Source organism: Mustelus asterias, chromosome 7 (assembly GCF_964213995.1).
Source record: "Mustelus asterias chromosome 7, sMusAst1.hap1.1, whole genome shotgun sequence".
Lineage (NCBI taxonomy): Eukaryota > Metazoa > Chordata > Chondrichthyes > Carcharhiniformes > Triakidae > Mustelus > Mustelus asterias.
In genome coordinates, this window is record NC_135807.1 from 5,246,793 (window position 1) to 5,271,505 (window position 24,713).

At 46.0% G+C, this 24,713-nt stretch overlaps 1 protein-coding gene across 2 annotated transcripts in view; it reads left to right on the top strand.

Annotated features, from left to right (window-relative positions):
- Nucleotides 1-24,713, top strand: part of LOC144495536 (transcription initiation factor TFIID subunit 4-like) — a 151,254-nt gene that overhangs the window by 97,890 nt on the left and 28,651 nt on the right. For both annotated transcript variants that reach the window (XM_078215606.1, XM_078215608.1), the window contains exons 12-14: nt 12-137; nt 11,076-11,132; nt 15,185-15,304. In XM_078215606.1, the coding sequence (XP_078071732.1) occupies nt 12-137; nt 11,076-11,132; nt 15,185-15,304 (303 nt within the window). The remainder of the gene's footprint in view (nt 1-11; nt 138-11,075; nt 11,133-15,184; nt 15,305-24,713) is intronic.

Below are 24,713 nucleotides of genomic sequence, written 5' to 3' on the forward strand. Positions count from 1 at the left end.
TTCTCCTGCAGGACGATGACCGATACAGCCTGTTGAACGATACCCGGTCACAGTTGAAGTTTTTCGAGCAGTTGGATCGGCTGGAGAAGCAGAGGAAAGACGAGGACGAAAGGGAAGCACTGCTCAGGTTAGCAAAGGTAAGAGTAGATTTCACTTGGCAACTCGGGGGCTTGTGATGCTATACTGGCTTCATTGCCTTGCTGTGTCATGGCGTATCTGTGCTCCTGACTCTCTCTCTCCGGTTAATTTGTCCATTTTGAGCAATGTTCCACTGTGATAGGTGAGAGCACAGTCGCACGTGGAATGAGCTGCGCTTTACGGCTAACAGGCTGCTCAGCTTGGAATGAACATAGGCTGTGACCTCCACAAAATGTGAGCTGCTCGTGGGCAAACTGGTTATCTGCTCAAAGGGAGTCATGAGCAAAGAAAATTTAATAGACATGTGTTGGATTTTTGGCCTCTGCCTCGTTGACTGGAAACACATCTGTGTGGGTCAGCATTTGTTAATGTTACAGAATCAGAGTCTCAGAGGTTTACAGCATGGAAGCAGGTCCTTTGGCCCAACTTGTCCATGCCACACTTTACTTTTAACGACTGAGCTAGTCCCAATTGCCTGCACTTGGCCCATATCCCTCAATAGCCATCTTACCCATGTAACTGTCTAAACGCTTTTTAAAAGATAAATTGTACCTGCCTCTACTACCACCTCTGGCAGCTCGTTCCAGACACTCACCACCCTCTGTGTGAAAAAATTGCCCCTTTTGTGTATCTCCCCTCTCACCTTCAACCAATGCCCTCTAGTTTTAGACTCCCCTACCTTTGGGAAAAGATGTTGACTATCTAGCTGATCTATGCCCCTCATTATTTTATAGACCTCTATAAGATCACCCCTCAGCCCCCCACGCTCCAGAGAAAAAAGTCCCAGTCTATCCAGCCTTTCTTTATAACTCAAACCATCAAGACCTGGTAGCATCCTAGTAAATCTTTTCTGCGCTCTTTCTAGTTTAATAATATCCTTTCTATAATAGATGTCCAGAACTGTACACAGTATTCCAAGTGTGGCCTTACCAATGGCTTGTACAATTTCAACAAGACGTCCCAACTCCTGTATTCAATGTTCTGACCAATAAAACCAAACATGCCGAATGCCGCCTTCACCACTCTGTCCACCTGTGACTCCACTTTCAAGGAGCTATGAACATGTACCCCTAGATCTCTTTATTCTATAACTCTCCCCAACACCCTACCATTAACTGAGTAAGTCCTGCCTTGGTTCGATCTACCAAAATGCATCACCTAGCATTTATCTATCTGTGTTCCTTTGATTGCAAAACGGAATGTGTTATATTAATGATTCCAAGGGGGAAACTGCATTGACGTCATAGAATCCCTACAACACAGAAAGAGGCCATTCGGCCCATCGTGTCTGCACCAACCACAATCCCACTCAGGCCCTATTCCCATTACCCTACATATTTACCTTGCTAATCCCCCTGACACTAAGGGGCAATTTAGCATGGCCAATCAACCTAACCACTAAGCTTAGCACTGCTACCTCACAGTGCCAGGGACCCGGGTTCGATTCCCGGCCTGGGTCACTGTCTGTGTGGAGTCTGCACATCCTCCCCGTGCTGCCCTTGACTTGCGGTCAAATCCTAGCAGCCCACTGGGCTGAAGACGAGATGAGAAAAGATACACCTGGTCAGAAATCCATCTTGGAGTGGTTAAGCTCACAAACACTTAACTAATCCAATTTTTTTTTGAAAGTCCTAGCTTGGGGTTTCTTCCCAAAAGTTGAACAACAGAAGTGCTAGTGTGAAGACAAAAATAGGAAAATTATTTTTAAAAGTTTTTTTTCTAAGTTTATTTATTACTGTCGCGAGTAGGCTGACAACAATGCAATGAAGTTACTGTGAAAATCCCCAAGCCACCACACTGGTGCCTGTTCGGGTACACTGAGGGAGAATTTAGCATGGCCAATGCACCTAACCAGCACATCTTTGGACAGTGGGAGGAAACCGGAACACCCGGAGGAAACCCATGCAGACACGGGGAGAACATGCAAACTCCACACACACACTGACCCAAGCCGGGAATCGAACCCGGGGTCCCTGGCACTGTGAGGTAGCAGTGCTAACCACTGTGCCGTTTTGTGAGGGGTAATGTGGCAGTAATTGCCAAAAAAGTTCACCATTTTGGAAGCTACGGCATTTCTTTACTCCCCAATCAGCTTGTCCCAAAGGGATGTGTTTTGCTTCGAGTCCAGGACAAGCAATGGTGGATATTACTACAACATTTATTTCAGAAAGTAATAGGCCTGGTCACATGGATGACGCAACCGCTTATATTAAACCTGTTTACTTTAAACCTGTTTACTTTTGTTGCTTTAACGACTCGAAATCTACTTTTGGAGGGGCCTGACATTTTTGGACCTTTTTTCTTTATTCCCAAATGCAGTGTCGAAAAGAGTGTGTGTTGGTGCTCTGCTGCTCATAATCTTCAATTGAACAAAACGCATGCCTAATTTATTTTGTCCTGTACAGCCAGTTCCTGATTCTGATGTGGGATCCGATCTGCTCTGTCCACATAGTATCCTGTCCCCTGGGTGTCCTGCATCCCCCCGGTTTCTCTCCACCTCCCCCGCGCCCCCATGCCCCACAGTGTCCGTCCCCATCGCCCCCATGGTGTCTCCTCTCCCCACCCCCACACCTCCTAATGGTGTCTGCTTCCCCCCCCCCCCCACTGTTGTCCCGTGTCTGCCCCCTCCCCATCGTTCCCCCCCCCTATGGTGTCCCCATTCCACCCCCTGCCCCTTACCCCATTGTGTCCCTGTCTCCCCCCCCCCTGTAATGGAGTCCCTGTTCCGTCCTCCTCCCGTCCCCTCATGGTGTCCCTGTTCCGCCCCCACCCCCATGGTGTCCCTGTTCCGCCGCGCCCCCCCCAATGGTGTCCCTATCCCGCCACCACCCCCCACCCCCCATGGTGTCCCTGTCCCGCCACACACACACACACCCCCATGGTGTCCCTGTTCGGTGCCCCCCCTAATGGGGCCGTCCCTGTTCTGTCGTTTCCCCCTCTCCCCCCTTAGTGCCCTGCCTTGCTTTTTGCTCTACCTCAGTCAGAGAGTCCCGTGGGCTCAGTGGCTCATTACAGGCTCCTGCTCGCTGCTGCAGTGTGCTGGACCTTCATTGTCTTTGCTCAGTCTGAATCAGAAATGCATCTGTAGTTTTTTCTCCTCTTCACCCTTGAGGCTTTCTGTCTGGTGGGTACAAACCGATTCAATTAGTCTTGAATAAAAATAACTGCAGAGTTAACTTGGAAGAGCTGCTGTCACCAGCCCTTTTTAGAATTCTGCTGCAAAGAACTCCTCATTAAATTCTCTCTCTCTCTTGTTCCTTTGAGTGTTTTTCTTTCTGGTTTTCAAACAAAAAAAAATACAGTTGTTTTTTATGTAAAGGGTCTGTGCTGAAGGCGACTGAGAGCTGGTTAGAACCGGCGTGGGAAAGTACAACCCAGTACAACTGAACAAACTGACTAACTCCAGTGGAGGGAGACAAGTGGACCAATTTCTCCAAAGTGTACATTCTCCACAATGTGCTTGACTCTGAAAGGTTTAGAGGGCAGTGTGGGAAGGTCATTATCCTTGCAGCAGCTCCTGGCAACTCCCAACACATTTCCCCACTGCCGTGCATTTGTTAACTTCAGCTAGCCCAGGAGTCTGGAATGGGATGGCACGTCTATCATATGAGGAGAGACTAAGTTGGCTAGAATAATGTTCACTGGGGTTTAGAAGAATGAGAGAGAATCTCATAGAAACTTACAAAATTCTAACCGGGTTAGACAGGGTGGATTCCGAAAGAATGTTCCCAGTGGTGGATGAGTCCATAACTAGCAGTCATAGTTTGAGGATAAGGCACCATACCACTCTTTTAGAACTGGGTGACATGGTGGCACAGTGGTTAGCACTGCTCCCTCACAGCGCCAGAGACCCAGGTTCAATTCCCGGCTTGGGTCACTGTCTGTGTGGAGTTTGCACATTCTCCCTGCATCTGCATGGGTTTCCACCGCGTATTCCGGTTTCCTCCCACAGTGCAAAGATGTGCAGGTTAGGTGGATTGGCCATGCTGAATTGCCCCTTAGTGTCAGGGGGACTAGCTAGGGTTATGGGATTGTGGTTGGTGCAGAGTCGATGGGCCGAATGGCCCCCTTCTGCACTGTAGGATTCTATAGTAAGAAGTCTCACAACACCAGGTTAAAATCCAGCAGGTTGACTTGGTAGCACGAGCTTTCTGAATGCTGTCCCTTCATTAGGTGAGGGAAGGGGCAGCACTCCGAAAGCTCGTGCTGCCAAATAAACCTGGTTGAGCTGGTGAGCTCTACCTCAGTGGGTAGTTCTCTCAACTCTGTAGCCTTAAGCTTGTTGGTTCACGTTGCACTTCAGGGACTTGAGCCCAACCTCTAACCTGACACTCCTTCAGTGCTGTGCTGGAGGGGGGTGTGCTGCCTTTTGGATTCAACTCAGGCCCTCTTTGCCCTGTCTGGTGAGCACCAAATATTCAACAGCACGAGTGAAGGGCTGGGGAATTTTTCCCATGGCCAATGTGTATTCCTGAATTAACACCACTGCAGGAAACCGCCTGGTCATTATCTCAGTGCTGTTAGTGGGACAAATCGATTGCTTTGTTTCCAAAGTTACAGCGGTGACTATACTTCAAAAATGCTTCATTAGTTGCAGAGTGATTTGGGACATTGTGACGATGTGATGCGTGCATTTAACATTCATGTCCATCAGGTTGGAAAGCCTGTTGACCATTGAATCCCTACAGTGCAAAAGGAGGCCATTCAGCCCATCAGGTATGGTATTGATCATCTTACCCAGGCCCTACTCTCGTAACCCCACATATTTACCCTGCTAACAGAAACATAGAAACTAAGAACATAAGAACATAAGAAATAGGAGCAGGAGTAGGCCATCTAGCCCCTCGAGCCTGCCCCGCCATTCAATAAGATCATGGCTGATCTGACGTGGATCAGTACCACTTACCCGCCTGATCCCCATAACCCTTAATTCCCTTACCGATCAGGAATCCATCCATCCGCGCTTTAAACATATTCAGCGAGGTAGCCTCCACCACCTCAGTGGGCAGAGAATTCCAGAGATTCACCACCCTCTGGGAGAAGAAGTTCCTCCTCAACTCTGTCTTAAACCGACCCCCCTATATTTTGAGGCTGTGTCCTCTAGTTTTAACTTCCTTACTAAGTGGAAAGAATCTCTCCGCCTCCACCCTATCCAGCCCCCGCATTATCTTATAAGTCTCCATAAGATCCCCCCTCATCCTTCTAAACTCCAACGAGTACAAACCCAATCTCCTCAGCCTCTCCTCATAATCCAAACCCCTCATCTCCGGTATCAACCTGGTGAACCTTCTCTGCACTCCCTCCAATGCCAATATATCCTTCCTCATATAAGGGGACCAATACTAGAAGCAGAAGGAGACCATTTGGCCCTCTGAGCCTGCTCCACCATTCATCTTGATCATGGCTGATCATCGAATTCAATATCCTGGTTCCCCCTTCCTCCCATATCCCTTGATCCCTTTAGCCCCAAGAGCTATATCCAATTTCGTCCTGAAATCTCTCAACATTTTGGCCTCAACTACTTTCTGTGGTAGTGGATTCCACACCTTCACCACCCTCTGGGTGAAGAAATTTCTCCTCACCTCAGTTCTAACTGTCCTCAAACTATGACCCCTAGTTCTGGACTCTCCCTTAATACCCCTTACCTACACATCTTGGGACACCCGCTTCTCTTTGGAACATACTTTACCCCATGTGGCCAAATGATGAGAGTATATCCTTTCCTGTATTTATCATCCGTCGTGGAATATCATCAATAAGGGATGGAAATGATGATTATCATGCGAGTTAATCAAAGGTAAATTGTTGGAAGGTACTTTGAGAGACAGGATCTACATGCATTTAGAGATGCAAGGACTGATTAGGGACAGTCAGCATGGCTTTGTGAGTGGAAAATCATGTCTCACAAATTTAATTGAATTTTTTGAAGGGGTAACCAAGAAGGTCGATGAGGGCAGTGCAGTTGATGTTGTCTACACGGACTTTAGCAAGGCCTTTGACAAGGTACCGCATGGTAGGTTGTTGCATGAGGTTAAATCTCATGGGATCCAGGGTGAAGTATCTAATTGGATACAAAATTGGCTTCTTGACAGAAGCCAGAGGGTTGTTGTAGAGAATTGTTTTTCAAACTGGAGGCCTGTGACCAGCGGTGTGACCTCAGGGATCAGTGGGCCCACTGTTATTTGTCATTTATATTAATGATTTGGATGAGAATATAGGGAGCATGGTTAGTAAGTTTGCAGATGACACCAAGATTGGTGGCATAGTGGACAGTGAAGAAAGTTATCTCCAATTGCTTCGGGATCTTGATCAATTGGGCCAGTGGGCTGACGAATGGCAGATGGAGTTTAATTTAGACAAATGCGAGGTGATGCATTTTGGTAGATTGAACCGGGGCAGGACTTACTCAGTTCATGGTAGGGTGTTGGGGAGAGTTACAGAACAAAGAGATCGAGGGGTACATGTTCATAGCTCCTTGAAAGTGGAGTCACAGGTGGACAGAGTGGTGAAGAAGGCATTCGGCATGCTTGATTTCATCGGCCAGAACATTGAATACAGGAGTTGGGATGTCTTGTTGAAGCTGTACAAGACATTGGTACAGCCACACTTGGAATACTGTGTGCAATTCTGGTCACCCTATTATAGAAAGGATATCGTTAAACTAGAAAGAGTGCAAAAAAGATTTACTAGGATGCTACCGGGACTTGATGGATTGAATTTAAGGAGAGGCTGAATAGACTGGGACGTTTCTCTCTGGAGTGTAGGAGGCTGAGGGGTGATCTTATAGAGGTCTATACAATAATGAGGGGCATAGACAAGGTAGATAGTCAATATCGTTTCCCAAAGCAAGGGGAGTCTAAAACTCGAGAGCATAGGTTTAAGGTGAGAGGGGAGAGATACAAAAGTGTCCAGAGGGGCAATGTTTCCACACAGAGGGTGGTGAGTGTCTGGAACAAGCTGCCAGAGGTAGTAGTAGAGGCGGGTACAATTTTATGTTTTAAAAAGCATTTAGATAGTTACATGGGTACGATGGGTAGAGAGGGATATGGGCCAAATGCAGGCAATTGGGATGAGCTATGGGGTTTTTTTTTAAATGGGCGGCATGGACAAGTTGGGCTGAAGGGCCTGTTTCCATGCTGTAAACCTCTCTGACTCTATGACTCATTGAGGTGAAGGAGTGGTTTAGGCAAATAGCATAGATTGGTGGGAAAGCAAGATAAGCACGAGGGAGAAAGGAATGTGAACAGAAAATGCTGGAAATACTCAGCCGGTCAGACAACATCTGTGGAGAAAGCAAGAGTTGCTGTTTCAGGACCAGAACAAGAAGAAAGGATATGGGAGGCATGCGAGGATGCTGATGGAGAGCATAGACCCTAGCATAGACCAATGGGACCATTGGACCTATTTCTGTGCTGTGATAGAACAAAGAAAATTACAGCACAGGAACAGGCCCTTCGGCCCTCCAAGCCTGCACTGACCATGCTGCCCGACTTAACTAAAACCCCCCACCCTTCTGGGGACCATATCCCTCTATTCCCATCCTATTCATGTATTTGTCCAGACGCCCCTGAAAAGTCACTAACGTATCTGCTTCCACTACCTCCCCCGGCAGCGAGTTCAAGGCACCCACCACCCTCTGTGTAAAAAAAAAACTTGCCTCATACATCTCCTTTAAACCTTGTCCCTCGCACCTTAAACCTGTGCCCCCTAGTTATTGACTCTTCCACCCTGGGAAAAAGCTTCTGACTATCCATGCGATACTTGAGTGTAATCATCTGTTAAGAAAACGCAACACAAGAAATAGGAGCAGGAGTAGACCACAAAGCTCATCAAGCCTGCTCTGTCTTTCAGTATGATCACGGCTGCTCTGTCTTTCAGTATGATCACGGCTGCTCTGTCTTTCAGTATGATCACGGCTGCTCTGTCTTTCAGTATGATCACGGCTGCTCTGTCTTTCAGTATGATCACGGCTGCTCTGTCTTTCAGTATGATCACGGTTTCAACTCCACTTTCCCACCCCCATCACCACATCCCTTCATTCCCCTGAGGTGAAATTGAAAAGGAGGTTTGTGATGTGATGGCCGGCACCCCTGCCTCTGAGCCAGAGGTTCCAGATTCGAGTCACACCCCAGGACATGAAGGCTAAGGAGATGTGTTCATAACATGGCCAAAGCAAGTCAAGTAACAGTCTGCAAATCCTTCCAAACGTGCACCAATGGCAGGCGGTGTGAGTGGGACCCACCCACCCCCCACCCCCCTTGGGGGGAAGGTTGGCTGCATGGCCCGGCATGGGTCAGGGTGTTATGATCCCCATTCTGGCTGGGGTGGATTCAGGACCTGCCTCCTTGCCCTGTATGTGGTAGAGGTCACGGTGCTGTGGATCAGACCTGCCTTTGGGCAGAGGCCTCGAGAACACTCGAACAGTGATGTGTCAAACAGGAGCAGGTGTAATTACTGCAGCTCTGCTTTTCCTCACATTGAATCTACATAGCCCTTTCGGGACAAAGAACAGGCCATTCAGCCAGTTGGGGCTGTGTTGGCTCTTTGAACGAACTAGCCACTTGAATCCTGCACCTGAGACTTTGCCTTCTGTCGAGAAGGACAATTGGGAGGGAATCGTCAGCTTTTGTAGTTTGTTCAAGAGTGGCAACTTGCTGATGGGGCAGAGTCACCAGATGGTTACAGTAATGTTGGTGAAACCAGAGTTCAGACCTTATGGCCAATAGTGAAGCTGAATCCAGTGGCCATTACCCGTTTGTGCACCAGTTCAAGTCAATGACCAGGTGGTTGCTGTTTTGTTACTAGTTCATGTGTATCCCATCTCCACCAGACCAGGATCTGGCAAATCTGTGTTATCTATCTGATTGACTCTCGATGGTCTTCTGACAATTCTGCATGCAATAAAATACTGCCCTGCGGTGGCAGAGACTGGGCATTGGTTACTTAGAAGAAAGAATCTATGGCACCTTTCACAATCTCAGCACATAAAGCACTTTGCAGCCAATAAAGATTTTCTTACTGTGGTTTCTCTTGCAGTGCAGAAAATGAGAGCCAATTTGCACACAGCAAGATCCCAGAAGCAGCAATGTTTCATTTTTTTTTAGCTTGAAGGATGGATTGAATAAGGATTATGGGATCTTCTATGTCATAGAATCCATACTGTGCAGAAGGAAACCATTCGGCCCATCAAGTCTGTACCAGCTACAATCCTACCCACCCCCCCCAAACACTAAGGGACAATTTATCATGACCAATCCAAGTGACCTGCAGATCTTTGGACTGTGGGAGGAAACTGGAGCACCCGGAGGAAACCCATGCAGACACGGGGAGAACGTGCAAACTCCACACAGTCACCCAAGGCTGAAATTGAACCCGGGTCCCTGGCACTGTGAGGCTGCAGTGCTAACCACTGTGCCACCATGTCCACCCAAGAAAGAATGGTGCCTCTATTTAATGTCTCATCTATACAATAGTGTAGCATTCCTTCAAAAGGTGCATGCATCTGAGTCCAGGTGAGGCAAAGATAGCACATAACACTGCCTTCAAAGAGGGCATCACCTTAGAACGGAGAAGGTATTCAGTGTTAATTTTTGGGGCTTTGGTAAAGTGAAGGTGACAGGGTGGTCAGTAACCAGAGGACACATTTAAGAATCCCCACAGTGCAAAAGGAGGCCATTCGGCCCATTGATACTGCACTGAATCTCCGACAGAGCATCTTTCCCAGGCCTGCCCCATTCCCTTAACCCACGCATTTACCCCGCTAACCCTCCTAACCTACACATCTTGGGGTAATTTCACACACATTTTTAAGGGGTAATTTAGCATGGCCAATTCACCTAAACTGCACATCTTTGGACTGTGGGTGGAGCACCCGGAGGAAACCCACGCAGACACGGGGATAACGTGCAAACTTCACACAGTCTCCCAAGGCTGGAATTGAACCCAGGTCCCTGGTGCTGCGAGGTGCAGTGCCAACCACTGTGCCACCGTAACTAGCAATGGAACCAGAGGGAAGATGAGATTTTCTTTCTCTTGTAGGACGATGAGGGAAAGAGCAGGAGGGCTAGGACGAATTGGATAGCTCTTTCCAGGAGGCAGCACAGATGCAATGGGCTGAGTGTGAGAAGGTAGCCAAGGATCTCACTTTTCCCATAGTCTCAGAGGCCTATGTTGTGACTGCCTACAAAATGGAATTGTCCCTTTTGTCATTGCTCAACTTCAATGATATATGATGTGTATGTGTAATATATTTATATATATTATGCATATATTTATCTACATATGCGTAGGCAAAATAAGAGTACAGCAACCAGCACTTGAAATAATTGGCTCAATGTTACGTATCCAAAAAGTATGATATTACTTTTTAAAAAAAGGCTTTTTTAGCATTGCTTTGCATCCAACTATTAATTCTTAATGGTTCTCAGCCGTGTTCAGAATTGCTCCTACCAGATAGTTACAAGAATGAAGAATGCTGCAAAAATTGCTTAATTTGACAAATTGCTGTGGCAAAGTTATCCACTGCCAGAACGTTAAAATCCACGGGCGTTCCTTTTCAATCCTGGGGTCCGATTGACGCTTATTTTTTAATTTAAACAAGATTGCATTTCGTGAGTTTCTCTCCTTGTCTGGAACAGATGACATTTTCAAATAAGGAATTGGTTCTAACATCTGGGGGATTGCTGGCATCCTGTTCCTGACATTTTGTGAAAAATTAAACGGGAATGCCTGTCATGTGTATCCGTAGATGTACGTTTGAACATATTGCTGTGGCCAGCCGGTTAACTTGAGAACCACTTTGTTGGTGCTGAAAGGGATTTTGACGAACTTAACCAGATAAATCCGCTTTGCACATTTGGAAAATGTTACTGGGAAACGAATATGAAAATTTGATTTAACGTTTCATTCTGCTCTTGTGTCTTTTTAATCACTGCCAGAGTCGGGCCAAGCATGAAGACCCAGAACAAGTTAGGTTAAAGCAAAGAGCCAAAGAGGTAAGCCTGGTGTGATTTACCCCTCTGCTTGTTTCATTCATTTTCCCTGTTGCTTGTTCGTTTTTGTTTTTCCGCGAGTGGAGGGGCTGCTTTTTGTTTTTTTTGGCAGCAGTCTCCTGGTATTTAGGTCAGGATTTGTGTGGTAGTTGCGTGCCATTTTCTTTGCAGAGCCTGGGGCAAGGACAGGAACTGCTGAAGGCAAGGGCAGCACATCAAACGAGGTCATCCTGCAGAGGAGGGGATGGGTGTTCCTTCAATTTTTCTGCCCTTTTTTTTTGGAACAAAAAAAAAGTTATCTGAAGAGTTCCAGCCGTAGGTTCGACGATTGAGAACTGAATAAAATTCTTGCATTAAAGTTCAGGATTTGTTATTTGGGAATATCACAATGGGTTACATATTTTGGGATAAATGCTCATTTTGTAAATCTGTTACTGCTTATAATTCCTCGGCTCAGAGGCGGAACTAGGATTTAGTTGTAAATGGAAAGTGCCTCTGGCTTTTAATTTTCTAAACCCAGCAGTTTTTTTTTTCTGTTCTGTGATGGAGCCCTTGTTTCACACAGTTCATGTTTAGCTGGAGGGTTTTCTTTATTTTATAGCTTAGACTGGTTTAAGCCTTTCCTCCCAGAGGGTCCAGCATAGCAACTGTAGAAACCAACAAATAAGTTCATTTGTGTCTGCTGCTTCTGCCGCCTCGCAGTAGCTCACTTCTACATTTTCCCAATATCCATTTCCTGACGCTCGTTGCCCGAGAGGAAAACCTCCACTAATTGGACCCTATTTTAATTGAGCCTTAATATTGGAGCTCACTAGTGTTCGCCCCTGGCAGTTGGGGAGTGGAAGCGAATGAAAGTGCCCGATGTTCGTGCTGTGTGAGAAATTTTTCACTTGACCTACAGATTCTTTTCCCTGCTGAATAAATCATCAAGCCTGTTCGCGTTTTCGTGATTAAAGATTTGACGACAGATGCTAATAAAGACAATGCTGTGTTTGATGATGACTGTGGAGCTGAAGGAATTAGTTTCCATGGACACCCCTCCCTAGCAGTCTTCCCCCCCCCCCCCAACCATGCAGCTACTACAACAACTGTGGCTTAAACTAATACTCTATTGAAGTGGCTGTTTCTGTGTTAACATTCTCCATGTAATAATGGAGCCTGGTGGACAGAGAACTGTTTGCACTGATTTGTCATCAGAACAGACTTGTCCCTTTAACCAAGCGCTGCCTGCCGCACCCACCCCAGTACTGGGGACCCTTGCCCATTTTTTTTTTTGGCTTAACGCACCCATCGCTGGGAAGCTTTGTTGCCAAATTTATTTTGTCACTGGTTTCCTTCAAAAGCTTGTGACTCCCAACCGATAACCCAGCAGGCTAGCGATGGATGGGAGGCAGTGTGCCGTTACAAATTTGAAGTGATGGTGGTGGTGAGGTGGGGGCTTGCTTACTAAAACTTGCCCGTGACAACTGCTTTCCAATAGTGTGTATGCGTGCGCATGCGTGTGTGTGTGTGTGCATGTGTCTTCCTGTTCCACTCTACCTTACCCACCCCACCCCAAGGAGGGAATAGTTAACCTCAGACTTGGTGGCACAGTTCACATTTGAGACTTTGCAGTTTGCTCTGCACATTTTCTGTTGCTACTGCCTGATGCAACAGGCGTGATCGCTTGAAATGAGTCCTGTGCACTGGCAATATGCGTGAATACCTTTGGCCCCCTTGCTAGACCTTTGCTTGATAACTCCTAGCGTGCCTCAGCTCATGCTTTTAAATGCAAAATTGCTCCAAATGGTGGTGAAAGTTGAACGTGAATCTGGTGTTTGCCAAGCTGTGTGCAAGTTGTTTTATTCTAAATAACCAGGTGCCAAAGGATAGAACTGGAGCTGAATCCTTACACACATAGAAACATAGAGGATAGGAGCAAGAACAACAAAACAAAGAACAAAGAGGAGGCCATTCGGCCCTTCGAGCCTGCTCCGCCATTCATCACGATCATGGCTGATTGTCCAACTCAATAGCCTAATCCTGCTTTCTCCCCATAACCTTTGATCCCATTCGCCCCAAGTGCTATATCCAGCCGCCCCTTGAATACATTCAATGTTTTGGCATCAACTACTTCCTGTGGTAATGAATTCCACAGGCTCACCACTCTTTGGGTGAAGAAGTGTCTCCTCATCTCCATCCTAAAGGAGAAGTGGTTGGAGAAGTGTTTATTTACAGAGATACACCTTACAGACTTGCACCATCAAACCCAAAAGCCACAATTTCAGTCCTATATATATATATATATATATATATTTTATATATAGATAGATAGACAGACAGACGTAGATCCCCAGTTAATGCCCACCATCTGTATACAATTAAACACTTAGCATGCATCTATCATACCATTCCTTCAAGATGGTGTTATAATGTATATTGAGAACCCAGATTTAGGTGCAAGTGCTCCTGTTATTCCTGTTCATTCCTCCTTCAGTTGAGATTCTACTTGGACGTATAGAATTGTGCCCTTGATTAGGGCTTCACAGGAACGGTAGCACAGTGGTTAGCACTGCTGCTTCACAGCTCCAGGGACCTGGGTTCGATTCTGGCCTTGGGTCACTGTCTGTGGAGTTTGCGCATTCTCCTCGTGTCTGCGTGGGTTTCCTCTGGGTGCTCCGGTTTCCTCCCACAGTCCAAAGATGTGCAGGTTAGGTTGATTGGCCATGCTAAAATTGCCCCTTAGTACCTGAGATGCGTAGGTTAGAGGGATTAGTGGATAAAATATGTAGGGACATGGGGGTAGGGCCTGGGTGGGATTGTGGTCGGTGCAGACTCGATGGGCCGAATGGCCTCTTTCTGTACTGTAGGGTTTCTATGATTCTATGAAATGGCCAGATTATCATAGACAAGAATATTCTATCATAATCTGGCCATTTGTTTGTGAAGCCTTAATCCAGCATGCTTTAGTATCGTGTTCTCTTATTCTCAAAGGGCTGGTTTACTTTGTGGTTATAGTTGGAAGTGACCCACACCTCGGGAGGTTGAATTTGCCTGCCAAAGAGTGTCACCCAGTGCTGTTAATGAGAAGAGCCTGCAGGCTAAACCAAGTCTGTCATTTCGTTCCCCCTCCAGAGTAACTGCATGACTATCGGGACGATCGAGAAGGTTGGGGTTCTTTACTCTCTCAATAAGGAAGCTTGCAGCTAGCTTAATGGAGGTCTAGAAGATTGTGGAGGGAGTTTCAATTGATGTAGGGAAGAGGTTTTCTCACATTGGGGTGCCCAGATATAAGATGACCACTAATAAACCGAGTAGAGAATTGAGGGGGGGAAAGCTTCTTTATCCAGGGAGTGGTAAGAATGTGACACTCTACAGAAGTGAGTAGTTGAGGCGAATAGTGTAGCCGTAAAGTTAAAGTTTAAAGTTTATTCATTATCACAAGTAGGCATACGTTAACACTGCAATGAAGTTGCTATGAAATTCCTCTAGTCGCCGGAGGAAACCCATGCAGATATGGGGAGAACATGCAGACTCTGCACAGATGGTGACCCAAGCTGGGAATTGAACCCGGGTCCCTGGCGCTGTGAGGCAGCAGTGCTAACCACTGTGCCACCATGCTGCCCATTTAAGGGGTTGGGGGGGGTGGGGGCGGAGCATGAGGCAGAAAGGAATGGAAGGACATCTAGGATTAGAAGGTGAAGTAAGATGGGAGGAGGCCTGTGTGGATGGTTAATGATGTGGAGATGCTGGCGTTGGACTGGGGTGAACACAGTAAGAAGTCTAACAACACCAGGTTAAAGTCCAACAGGTTTATTTGGTAGCAAAAGCCACTAGCTTTCGGAACAGGCTGTCCCTTCGTCAGGTGGGTGGGACCTGACGAAGGAGCAGCACTCCAAAAGCTAGTGGCTTTTGCTACCAAATAAACCTGTTGGACTTTAACCTGGTGTTTGTTAGACTTCTTGCTGGATGATTAATATCATCCTTGATCTGTTGGGCTGAATGCCCTGTTTCTCTGCTGTTAAGTTTTATGTGATTTTTGGAAAATAAAACATGACGTTTGTGCTTTTGAACAGATGCAACAGTTGGAGCTTGCACAGTTGCAGCAACGGGAAGCGAATCTCGCAGCGCTGGCTGCTATCGGACCAAGAAAAAGAAAAACGCCTGATTCACCAGGTCTCAGAACGGGAAACGAGGTACGGCAATTTTCCTCCTCCCTTGTCCAGGCCCGCTATGGAGTTCAGGAAAGCTTTTCCATGCTTACCTTCACCTTTCTGTCCTCGATTCTGATATCACTGCGTTGTATAATTGCTCACTGTAGGCAGGTGAAAGCTTTTTTCCCCCCCATCTTGAAACTTGGTGCCAGCCGCAGCTCAGTTGTACCCGCTCACCCCTCGAGAGTTCCAGGTTCAATTCACACCCCAGAACTCAAACACAATAATCAAGGCTGACACTCCTGCATATTACTGGGGGAGTGTTGCACTACTGAAGGTGCTGTCTTGAATATGGTGTTACACCTAGACCCCATCTGCCTACTAGGATGGATTTAAAAGATCTCGTGGTGTCTGGAGTGGGATTTGAACTCATAACCTTCTGACTCTGAGATGGGATTGCTGCCTACCTAGCCACTGCTACCTCTGTGAATTGCAGTACCCTAACGTATCAATTTTGAAACTCTTCTCCCCCTTTGTAAGTCCCTGCAAGGCGTTAATCCCTGGTGCCCTGCTGTTTCTAGCCCAGTTATCTGTGCCTCCTGTTGATTGACAGTGGTCTAATGTACATGACCTTGCCTGGTAATCAGTGTGCGTGTTGGCATGAGAGAGAATGGTGCTATCAAGCTGCCTCCCTTGCCACTGACTTTGGAGGATCTGAAGGGAGATTTGATAAAGGTGTCCAAGATAATGACAGGCTATTAGATAAGGTAGACCAAACATTTGTTCCCATAAGCCAATGGTTCAAGGACTCAGGGGCAAAGATTTAAGACTTTGGACATGAGGTGAAGGAGGCACTTTTGGAAAGTCCGTGCAGACTTGATGGGCCAAATGGCCTCCTCCTGCACTATAAGGATTCTGTGGACACGATGGGCTGAATAGCCTCCTGTGCCAGAATGACTCCTATGACTTCAGCTGCTTGATAGTTGAAGGACCTTTCTTTTCAAAACCTTTTAACCTTTCAGGGAAGGTGATGGGCCTGGTGGCATTATCATTAGACTATTAATCCAGAAATTCAGCTAATGTTCTGGGGATCCGGGTTTGGATCCTGCCACGGCAGATGGAGGAATTTGAATTCAACAACAAGAAAAAAATCTGAAATTAAGAACCTACTGATGACCATGAAACTACTGTCGATTGTCGGAAAAACCCATCTGGTTCACTGATGTCCTTCGGGAAGGAAACCTGCCATCCTTGCATGGTCTGGCCTACATGTGACTCCAGAGCCACAGCAATATGGTTGACTCTCAACTGCCCTCCAAGGATGACTCGGGAAGGGCAATAAATGCTGGCCAGCCAGCGACACCCATTTTGATTTGATTTATTATTGTCACATGTATTAACATACAGTGAAAAGTATTGTTTCTTGCACGCTATACAGACAAAACATACCGTTCATAGAGAAGGAAACAAGAGAGTGCAGAATGTAGTGTTACAGTCATAGCTAGGGTGTAGAGAAAGATCAACTTAATGCAAGGTAAGTCCATTCAAAAGTCTGACAGCAGCAGGGAAGAAGCTGTTCTTGAATTGGTTGGTACGTGACCTCAGACTTTTGTATCTTTTTCCTGGCAGAAGAGAGAATCTCTGGGGTGAGTGGGGTCCTTAATTATGCTGTCTGCTTTGCCGAGGCAGCGGGAAGTGTAGACAGAGTCAATGGATGGGAGGCTGGCCATGCCTGACGAACGAATATTTTTAAAAATTGTCACACTTCACCCGTCATTAGAACCTCTGGTTTGCCTCCTCTCTCTCTTTCCTGTTGGCTGTATATTTCTCCTATCTCATTCCTTTTGTGGACTGCGGTTGGGACAGTTTGCTACACGAAAGATGCAGTAGTAGGGTATGGTGTATGTCCTACCAACTCTTACCTCTCACCCCGGCTAAAATCAGCTCACTCAGCCAACTCCAGGAATGGAACCTTTTGCCTTTTAAAAATAAATAGAACCAACTCCTTGATTGATGGGTCTGGCTAAATGACCCTCAGCATAAACATGCCGAGTCGAAACCGCTTCAGGTGCTTTTATGTGCTTCAAATTGGAGCAAAATCAGAGCAGTTACACTGTTGGGCTTTGGGTGGCATTTCTAAACAGCTTGACTCCTCAATTCCAGTGTTGTAACGCTCTTGGGAAGGAGAATAATAATCCTTTTCTGAAATAAGAATGGCAAAAAATGCGTTTCAGGAATGTTTATCTTGGATTACATTGGTTGATATTTTAAGCGTGTTGCAGAGATTTTTGATGTGAATATATCTGGTTGACTCCTGAATATTTTAAGTGCTTCAAAGCCGGTTTTCCATTTTTTTTTTTGCTGTGTCTGCTAGTATTTGAGAGAAGCGTTTCTTTTTGTGAATGTTTTAACCAGCCCGTGTTTGATGAATGTTATTGCTGGGCCGATCTGAAGCAGACCCGATATCTCTCAAAGCGGCACAGCAAAACCCGCGATTATTTTAAATTTGGTCTAAAAATAATTGATCTTAAATGAGATGTGATGGATGAACGTGTAGGTATGGAGAGAAGCTGCATATGTACGATTGTGACCTTTTTCATTTTCTGCTTTCTTTGTTCCTTCGTGTTTTTTTTTTAAAGTCTGCGGTTCATTTCGCATTCAGTGATTACTGATTTATTTCCTTTGCAGAGCATTTTTGTAAAAATAAACTAAATAATTCTTGTGTTCTTTTTTTTGACCGTCATGGTGCTCGCAATGCAGTTGTATTTTTGTGAAAGTTTGACCCAATTTCTTTCTTTTTCTCTTTTAAGATGATATTTAACGTCTTTAGTTCCTTTCTTACTGAAGTTGTTTCAATATCCATTGAGCTGAATTTTGGTTAAATTTTCCATGGGGACTGACATATATTCAGTGCATGTTCTCTCCAAGGGCAGCATGGTGGCACTGTGGTTAGCCCTGCTGCCTCGCAGCGCCAGGGACCCAGGTTCGATTCCTGGCTTGGGTCACTGTCTGTCCGGAGTCTGCACATTCTCCCCGTCTCTGCGTGGGTTTCCTCCGGGTGCTCCGGTTTCCTCCCACAGTCTGAAAGACGTGCTGGTTAGGTGGATTGGCCGTGCTAAATTCTCCCTCAGTGTACCCGAACAGGCGTCGGAGTGTAGCAACTAAGGGATTTTCACAGTAACTTCATTGCAGTGTTAATGTAAGCCTACTTGTGACTAATGAATACGCTAACTTTTAAAGGCTGGAGCAAAAGAAGGACATTCAGCCCATTCTTCCACAGAGCAAAGACCATTCGCCCCATGGAGGATAGTACCCAATTTAATGGTCCCTGCCAAGGAACGGTTCTGCAGTTGCCCCTTGCTTCCAGAAGTAGTAGTTGATCAACTTCATTCTCTCCGTGGCTTCAAGTAAGCAGGAGATGGTTGAGGATGTAGAAAGAGTACTTGATAAAAATGGTGATGAAGAGGAGGAGCTGGGTGTCATCGTACATAGTTTATTTATTAGTGTCGCAAGTAGACTTACATTAACTACAATGAAGTTACTGTGAAAATCCCCTAGTCGCTACACTCTGGCGCCTGTTCGGGTACACTGAGGGAGAATTTAGCATGGCCAGTGCACCCTAACCAGCACGTCTTTCAGACTGCGAGAGGAAACCGGAGCACCCAGAGGGGAGAATGTGCAAAGAACAGTACAGCACAGGAAACAGGCCCTTCGGCCCTCCAAGCCTGTGCCGCTCCTTGGTCCAACTAGACCAATCGTTTGTATCCCTCCATTCCCAGGCTGCTCATGTGACTATCCAGGTAAGTCTTAAACGATGTCAGCGTGCCTGCCTCCACCACCCTACTTGGCAGCGCATTCCAGGCCCCCCCACCCTCTGTGTAAAAAAACATCCCTCTAATATCCGAGTTATACTTCGCCCCTCTCACCTTGAGCCCGTGACCCCTCGTGAACGTCATTTCTGATCTGGGAAAAAGCTTCCCAGTGTTCACCCTATCTATCCCCTTCATAATCTTGTACACCTCTATTAGATCTCCCCTCATTCTCCGTCTTTCCAGGGAGAACAACCCCAGTTTACCCAATCTCTCCTCATAGCTAAGACCCTCCATACCAGGCAACATCCTGGTAAACCTAGAATGTGCAAACTCCACACAGACAGTGACCCAAGCCGGGAATTGAACCCGGGTCTCTGACGCTGTGAGGCAACTGTGCTAACCACTGTGTCGCCTTGTGTGAAAATGAGTGCTTTCAGAGGATGTCGCCAAGGGGCACCATGTAGGTGAGAAATAGGAGAGGGGTGGGGGCAAGGATAGATCCTTGGCACAACAGAGGAGCAGGAAGTGATTCAATTTCAAGTGATATTCAGGCTGTGGTTTGATAGAAAGAAACCACAGTGAGAAGTCTGGACAGCAGTGGGAATGCATTTGGAGGAATCGAGTCAACCATGTCAGAGGCTGCAGACAGGATGAGTAAATCAAAGAGGGATTGGTTTACCATTAGATAAAAGCAAATTACTGCGGATGCTGGAATCTGAAAACCAAAAAGAGAAAATGCTGGAAAATCTCAACAGGTCTGACAGCATCTGGAAGGAGAGAAAAGAGCTGATGTTTCGAGTCCAAACGACTCTTTGTCGAAGCCAAAGGTTTACCATGGTCATTGTCCCAGAGAATGTAATTTGCCCTTGCACACCAGTTTATAAAAGTAAAAAAGTGTCATTACCCAAAGTTGCATCGTTGCAAACCATCTCCAGGACTGAAATAAAATCCATGCAACCTCTCCCCTTTTCATCCTGTCACTGATATTATCGGAGGTTTTATTGAATGACTCTTCAGCTGCCTGATCTAGTCAAACTGCCTTCCCCAACCCCCCAATATCCCGTCGCCGATATCTTTACGGCTAATAAACAGAAGCGTTCAAAGAAAATGGAAAATGAAAAACACTTTTTTGACACCCAATTATTTTCTTCTGTGTTGCTCGTGGCATTGAACAGAAGATTAATATTTAATTCCTGAGGTCTCCAGGGCAGTTCTGTCCCTTCCTGTTCACCCATCACCCTCCTGTGCCTGCTCCCAGTGAAGCAACGCCTCAATTTTTAAAATACTCCCGCAGGCCCTCCCCTCCCTCTCCCATCTCTAAACTCCGCCAACCCTCCGACACTCCGTTTTCTCTGCTCGCTCAATTCTAGTCTCTTCGGCGCCTCTGATTCCTGTTGCTCCACCATTGGCAACTGTGCCTTCAGCTGCCCGGGCCCTAAGCTCCGGTTTTCCCTCCCTCGCCCTCACTGCCTCTGTGCTTCCCTTCCCTTCGCAGATGCATCTTATAACGTACATCCATAATTTAGCTAATACTTCCTTGCGTGGCTGGCTGTCAGCTTTAGTTTGCTCCCGTGAAGGGCCATCTTGTCTATGTTGAGTGTTATCAATTGCAAATTATTGGCGACAACCCTTCACATTCAATATCATCTTTCGGTATGATATATCTGCATTCATCAATTGGGAGCAATCCTATTGCACGGGTTAGTCATCTCTCTCATGCATCCCTCAGTCCTGTCACAAACCAGAGATTTGTCCATTTCTCTCTCCTTTTTATTATGAAGGAGTTAATCGCAAAAGCACGAACTGCTTTTGCTGGGAGTCTGTTCCACATATCTACTGCTCTGTGGGAAAAATATTTTTTCTAATCTTTAGTCTTGCCTGGGGCTGACTAATTTTATATTCGTCCTCTGGTTCTGCGCTCACAGTCCAAATTAAATAACCTGCTTACATCTACATTATCTGTGCCTCTCGGCATTTAAAAAACCTAGATCAACTCGCATCTCCCCCCACCCCCCCTCCTCTTCCCCCTCCCCCACTGCCCCCAGCCACCTCTACTCTTCGATGGGAAGGAAAAGTTTACTTCTGAGTCAATTCTTTATAAAGTGGAACCCTCCATCTTAGAATATTTTTTATGCTTCTCCAATTGGAAGTGCAAGTGATTAATGTGGAATTATAGCCCATGGTAAAGATGTTTTGAAATAAACAACCAGCATGTAGCCGTAACTCGGGAGATATCACGCAAGGGGAGGCAGGGGAAGAAAGTAGTTTTGAAATTTTATCTGCCTGAACTTGGACAATAATTTTCATTGGTGTTAAAATTCTCATCCGTGTTTTCAAATCCCTCCATGGTCCTGCCCCTCTCCCCTATCTCTGTCATCTCCTCCAGTCCCACGACTCTCGGAGATTTCTTCACTCGTCTCATTTCGGCCTTGATCATCTGATTTCCATCGCTCTGTTATTGCTGGCTGTGTCTTCAGCTGCCTGGGCCGAAGCTCTGGAATTCACCCTTTCTGCCCCTCACTTCCTTTAAGGCACTTCTTGAAAACTACCATGCTTTTTGCCCGAATATCTCTTAATAGAAAAGAATAGAATCCCTACAGTACAAAGAAAGGCCATTCGGCCCATCGAGTCTGCACTGACCACAATCCCACCCAGGCCCTATCCCTGTAACCCCACATATTTACCCTGCTAATCCCCTGACACTAGGGTCAATTTAGCACGGACAATCAACCTAACATCTTTGGACTGTGGGAGGAAACCGGAGGACCCGGAAACCTATGCAGACACGGGGAGAACTTGCAAACTCCACACAGACAGTGACCCAAGCCGGGAATCGAACCCGGGTTCCTGGTGCTGGGAGGTAGCAGTGCTAACCACTGTGCCACCGTGCTGCCCCTGTCTAATTTTGCTCTGTAAAATTCCTGTGAAGCAAGCTGGGACATGTGATTCTGAAGAGGCTAGATAAATATAAGTTGTTGTAATCTATTCAAAGTTAGAATGGCTGTTTTGAGGTGTCTCCAAAAACTCCATTAACCTTGATGGTTTTTATTGAACTCAGGCTTTCAGGGTCAACCATTTAATCCAAATGCTATATATTTTGAGATTTTTAAAATCTGTTATAACTAGAACTTAGAATCAATACATTGCAGAAAGAGGCCATTCAACCCATTGGGTCTGCACCTACTCTCTGAAAGTGCATTCCACCCTCTCCCTGTAACCCTGTGCATTTGACATGGCTAATCCCCCTAACCTACACATCTTTGAACACTAAGGGGCAATTTAGCATGGCTTATCCACCTAACCCGCAGATCTTTGGAGTGTGGGAGGAAACCGGAGCACCCAGAGGAAACCCATGGGGAGAACGTGCAAACTCCACACAGTCACCCAAGGCTGAAATTGAACGCGGGGCCCTTGCGCTGCGAAGCAGCATGCTAACCACCTTGTGTAAATTTCATGGTCTCTTGTGCTACACCCTGTGTTGCATTTATAGGTTTAGATTTCTAAAAAAAAAAGGACGATATATTAAATGCTGCACAGCCATTGAGGTAGCTTTAAGCACGTAGCCCCCTTCGCAATGTGGAATCAGTTAACATCTGTCACTCCTTTTGGCTTCTTCAAAACTGCTGCTTTATTGAGGAAGTAAATCTTGTCACCAGCACTGGAATCTCGGAGAGCACTGAATCTCTCTCCTTATTAAATTTACCATTCATTAAGAAGCAATGAACTGCAGGAATTTGTTGCCAGGCGAGTGTTTCTGAGCAGGGATACAAACCTGCGTCTGGGACAATGAGTGGCTTCTTCATCAGTAATGGAAACGGGGCAACGTTCATGCTGCAAACAGTCATCCACTCGAATAAATTCCAAACATCTTAGCCTGGCTTTTTATTTTTAAAAGTTCCATCTTACTGTTAGGGATCAGCACAGAAATAGGCCATTTGACTAAAGGTCTTTACCTGTGTTCATGCACCACACACGCTTCTTCTCAACATCTCTGATTTAACTCCCCTGACATTTCCTTCTATCCCATTCTCCCTCATTTGCTTTCCTAGTTCCCCCTTAAATACGTCAATACTGTTTGCCTCAACTAATCCATATGGGAACAAATTCTACCCCCTCGCCACTCTCTGGATAAAGACTTTTCTCCTGAGTTCCAGTTGGATTTGTTAGTGATATCTTACATTTGTTGACCCTAATTCTGGTCTTCCTCAACCCTTCCCATAATCCTGAAGACCTCTGTCAGCCTTCTCTGACCACTTGGTTTCTTTTGCAAAGAAAATAAATCCCAACCTATTCAAGCTTCCCTGTTTGTATAATCTCTCAGCCAAGTGTCATCTTTGTGCCTTCTCCACTATCAACGTGTTTTTTATAACGTGGAGATCAGAACTGTTCACAATCCAAGTGATCCAACCTTGGTTCCTTGCAAGTTCAACACTTCTCTATATTCTATCACCTGAAGGGAGTGAACTCCAATTAGTTTATTTTATTGCCACATCAACCCTACTACACCATTTTTGGTGATTATTCCTGTGAGCTGTACCCCCAGGTCTGCTCCCTCTGCGCTATTTTACCATTCCAATTCTCCTCCCTCACCTAGTGTGCACTTATGGCAGTCTGTTTCCATAGCTAGTCATTCCTGGAACTTGACTGTTGCTTGAGGGGCGCCACTCCACATCGAGCCTGGCTGACCAGGAGTCTCTCCCGCTCTTGCTAATGGACATTGATGTGTTGGAAGATATTTGCAGGTTGATACGCAACCTGTTTGACCGCGATATAAACACCCCTCCCTTGGCCATCAAGTCCTGGGGAGGGACTTGTACCCGAGCTTCTGACTCAGAGGCAGAGACACTAACCCACTGCGCCATAAGACTTCCCCCTCCACTATTTTAACCCATGCGGTTGAACCCTCGGAAGATTAACTTTTTTTTTTTTAAAATGTTTTATCAGCCCCTCTTCTTTCCAATGTAAGATAAAATACAATTGTTAAGAAAGCGTTAGACAAAATTCTTTCCTTTTACCTTTTGTGGCCATTTAAGACCCTAAGCCTTGCATTGTAATAATATTTATTTAATAAAATTGCTAGCAATGGGGACTTGGCTCTAAATCATGTGTTTAATATCTCTAATTGGGGAATATTAGCAAAGCTCATTTGGTGACACATTTATTCGGTGGTATTCTGTGTATTTCCAAAGAGCTTGCGTTTGTTCAGTTTCCTCCCATTACTCCCCTACTCATTCATTCACTGGTTACACAGTGTTACGTAGAATTTACAGCACAGAAACAGCATTTGACCCAACTGCTCCATCCTGCTGTTTCTGCGCCACATGACCCTCCTCCCACTTGGTACACCTCGCCTTATCGGTATATCCTTCTATTCCTCTCCTCCCTGGTGTTTATCTGGGTTTCTCATTAAGCACATCTCTGCTATTCACCTCAATTACTCTGGGTAGCGCGAGTTTGATAGATTGCCCATGAACTACCACTAGCAAAGCTTCCTCCATGGTGAGGCAACCAGTAATTCTCTTGCATCTCGTTAATAACATATATCATTTCATTTGGGATGGCACGGCAGCACAATGTTTGCTCTGCTGCCTCACAGCGCCAGGGACACAGGTTTGATTCCCGGCATGATTCACTGCCTG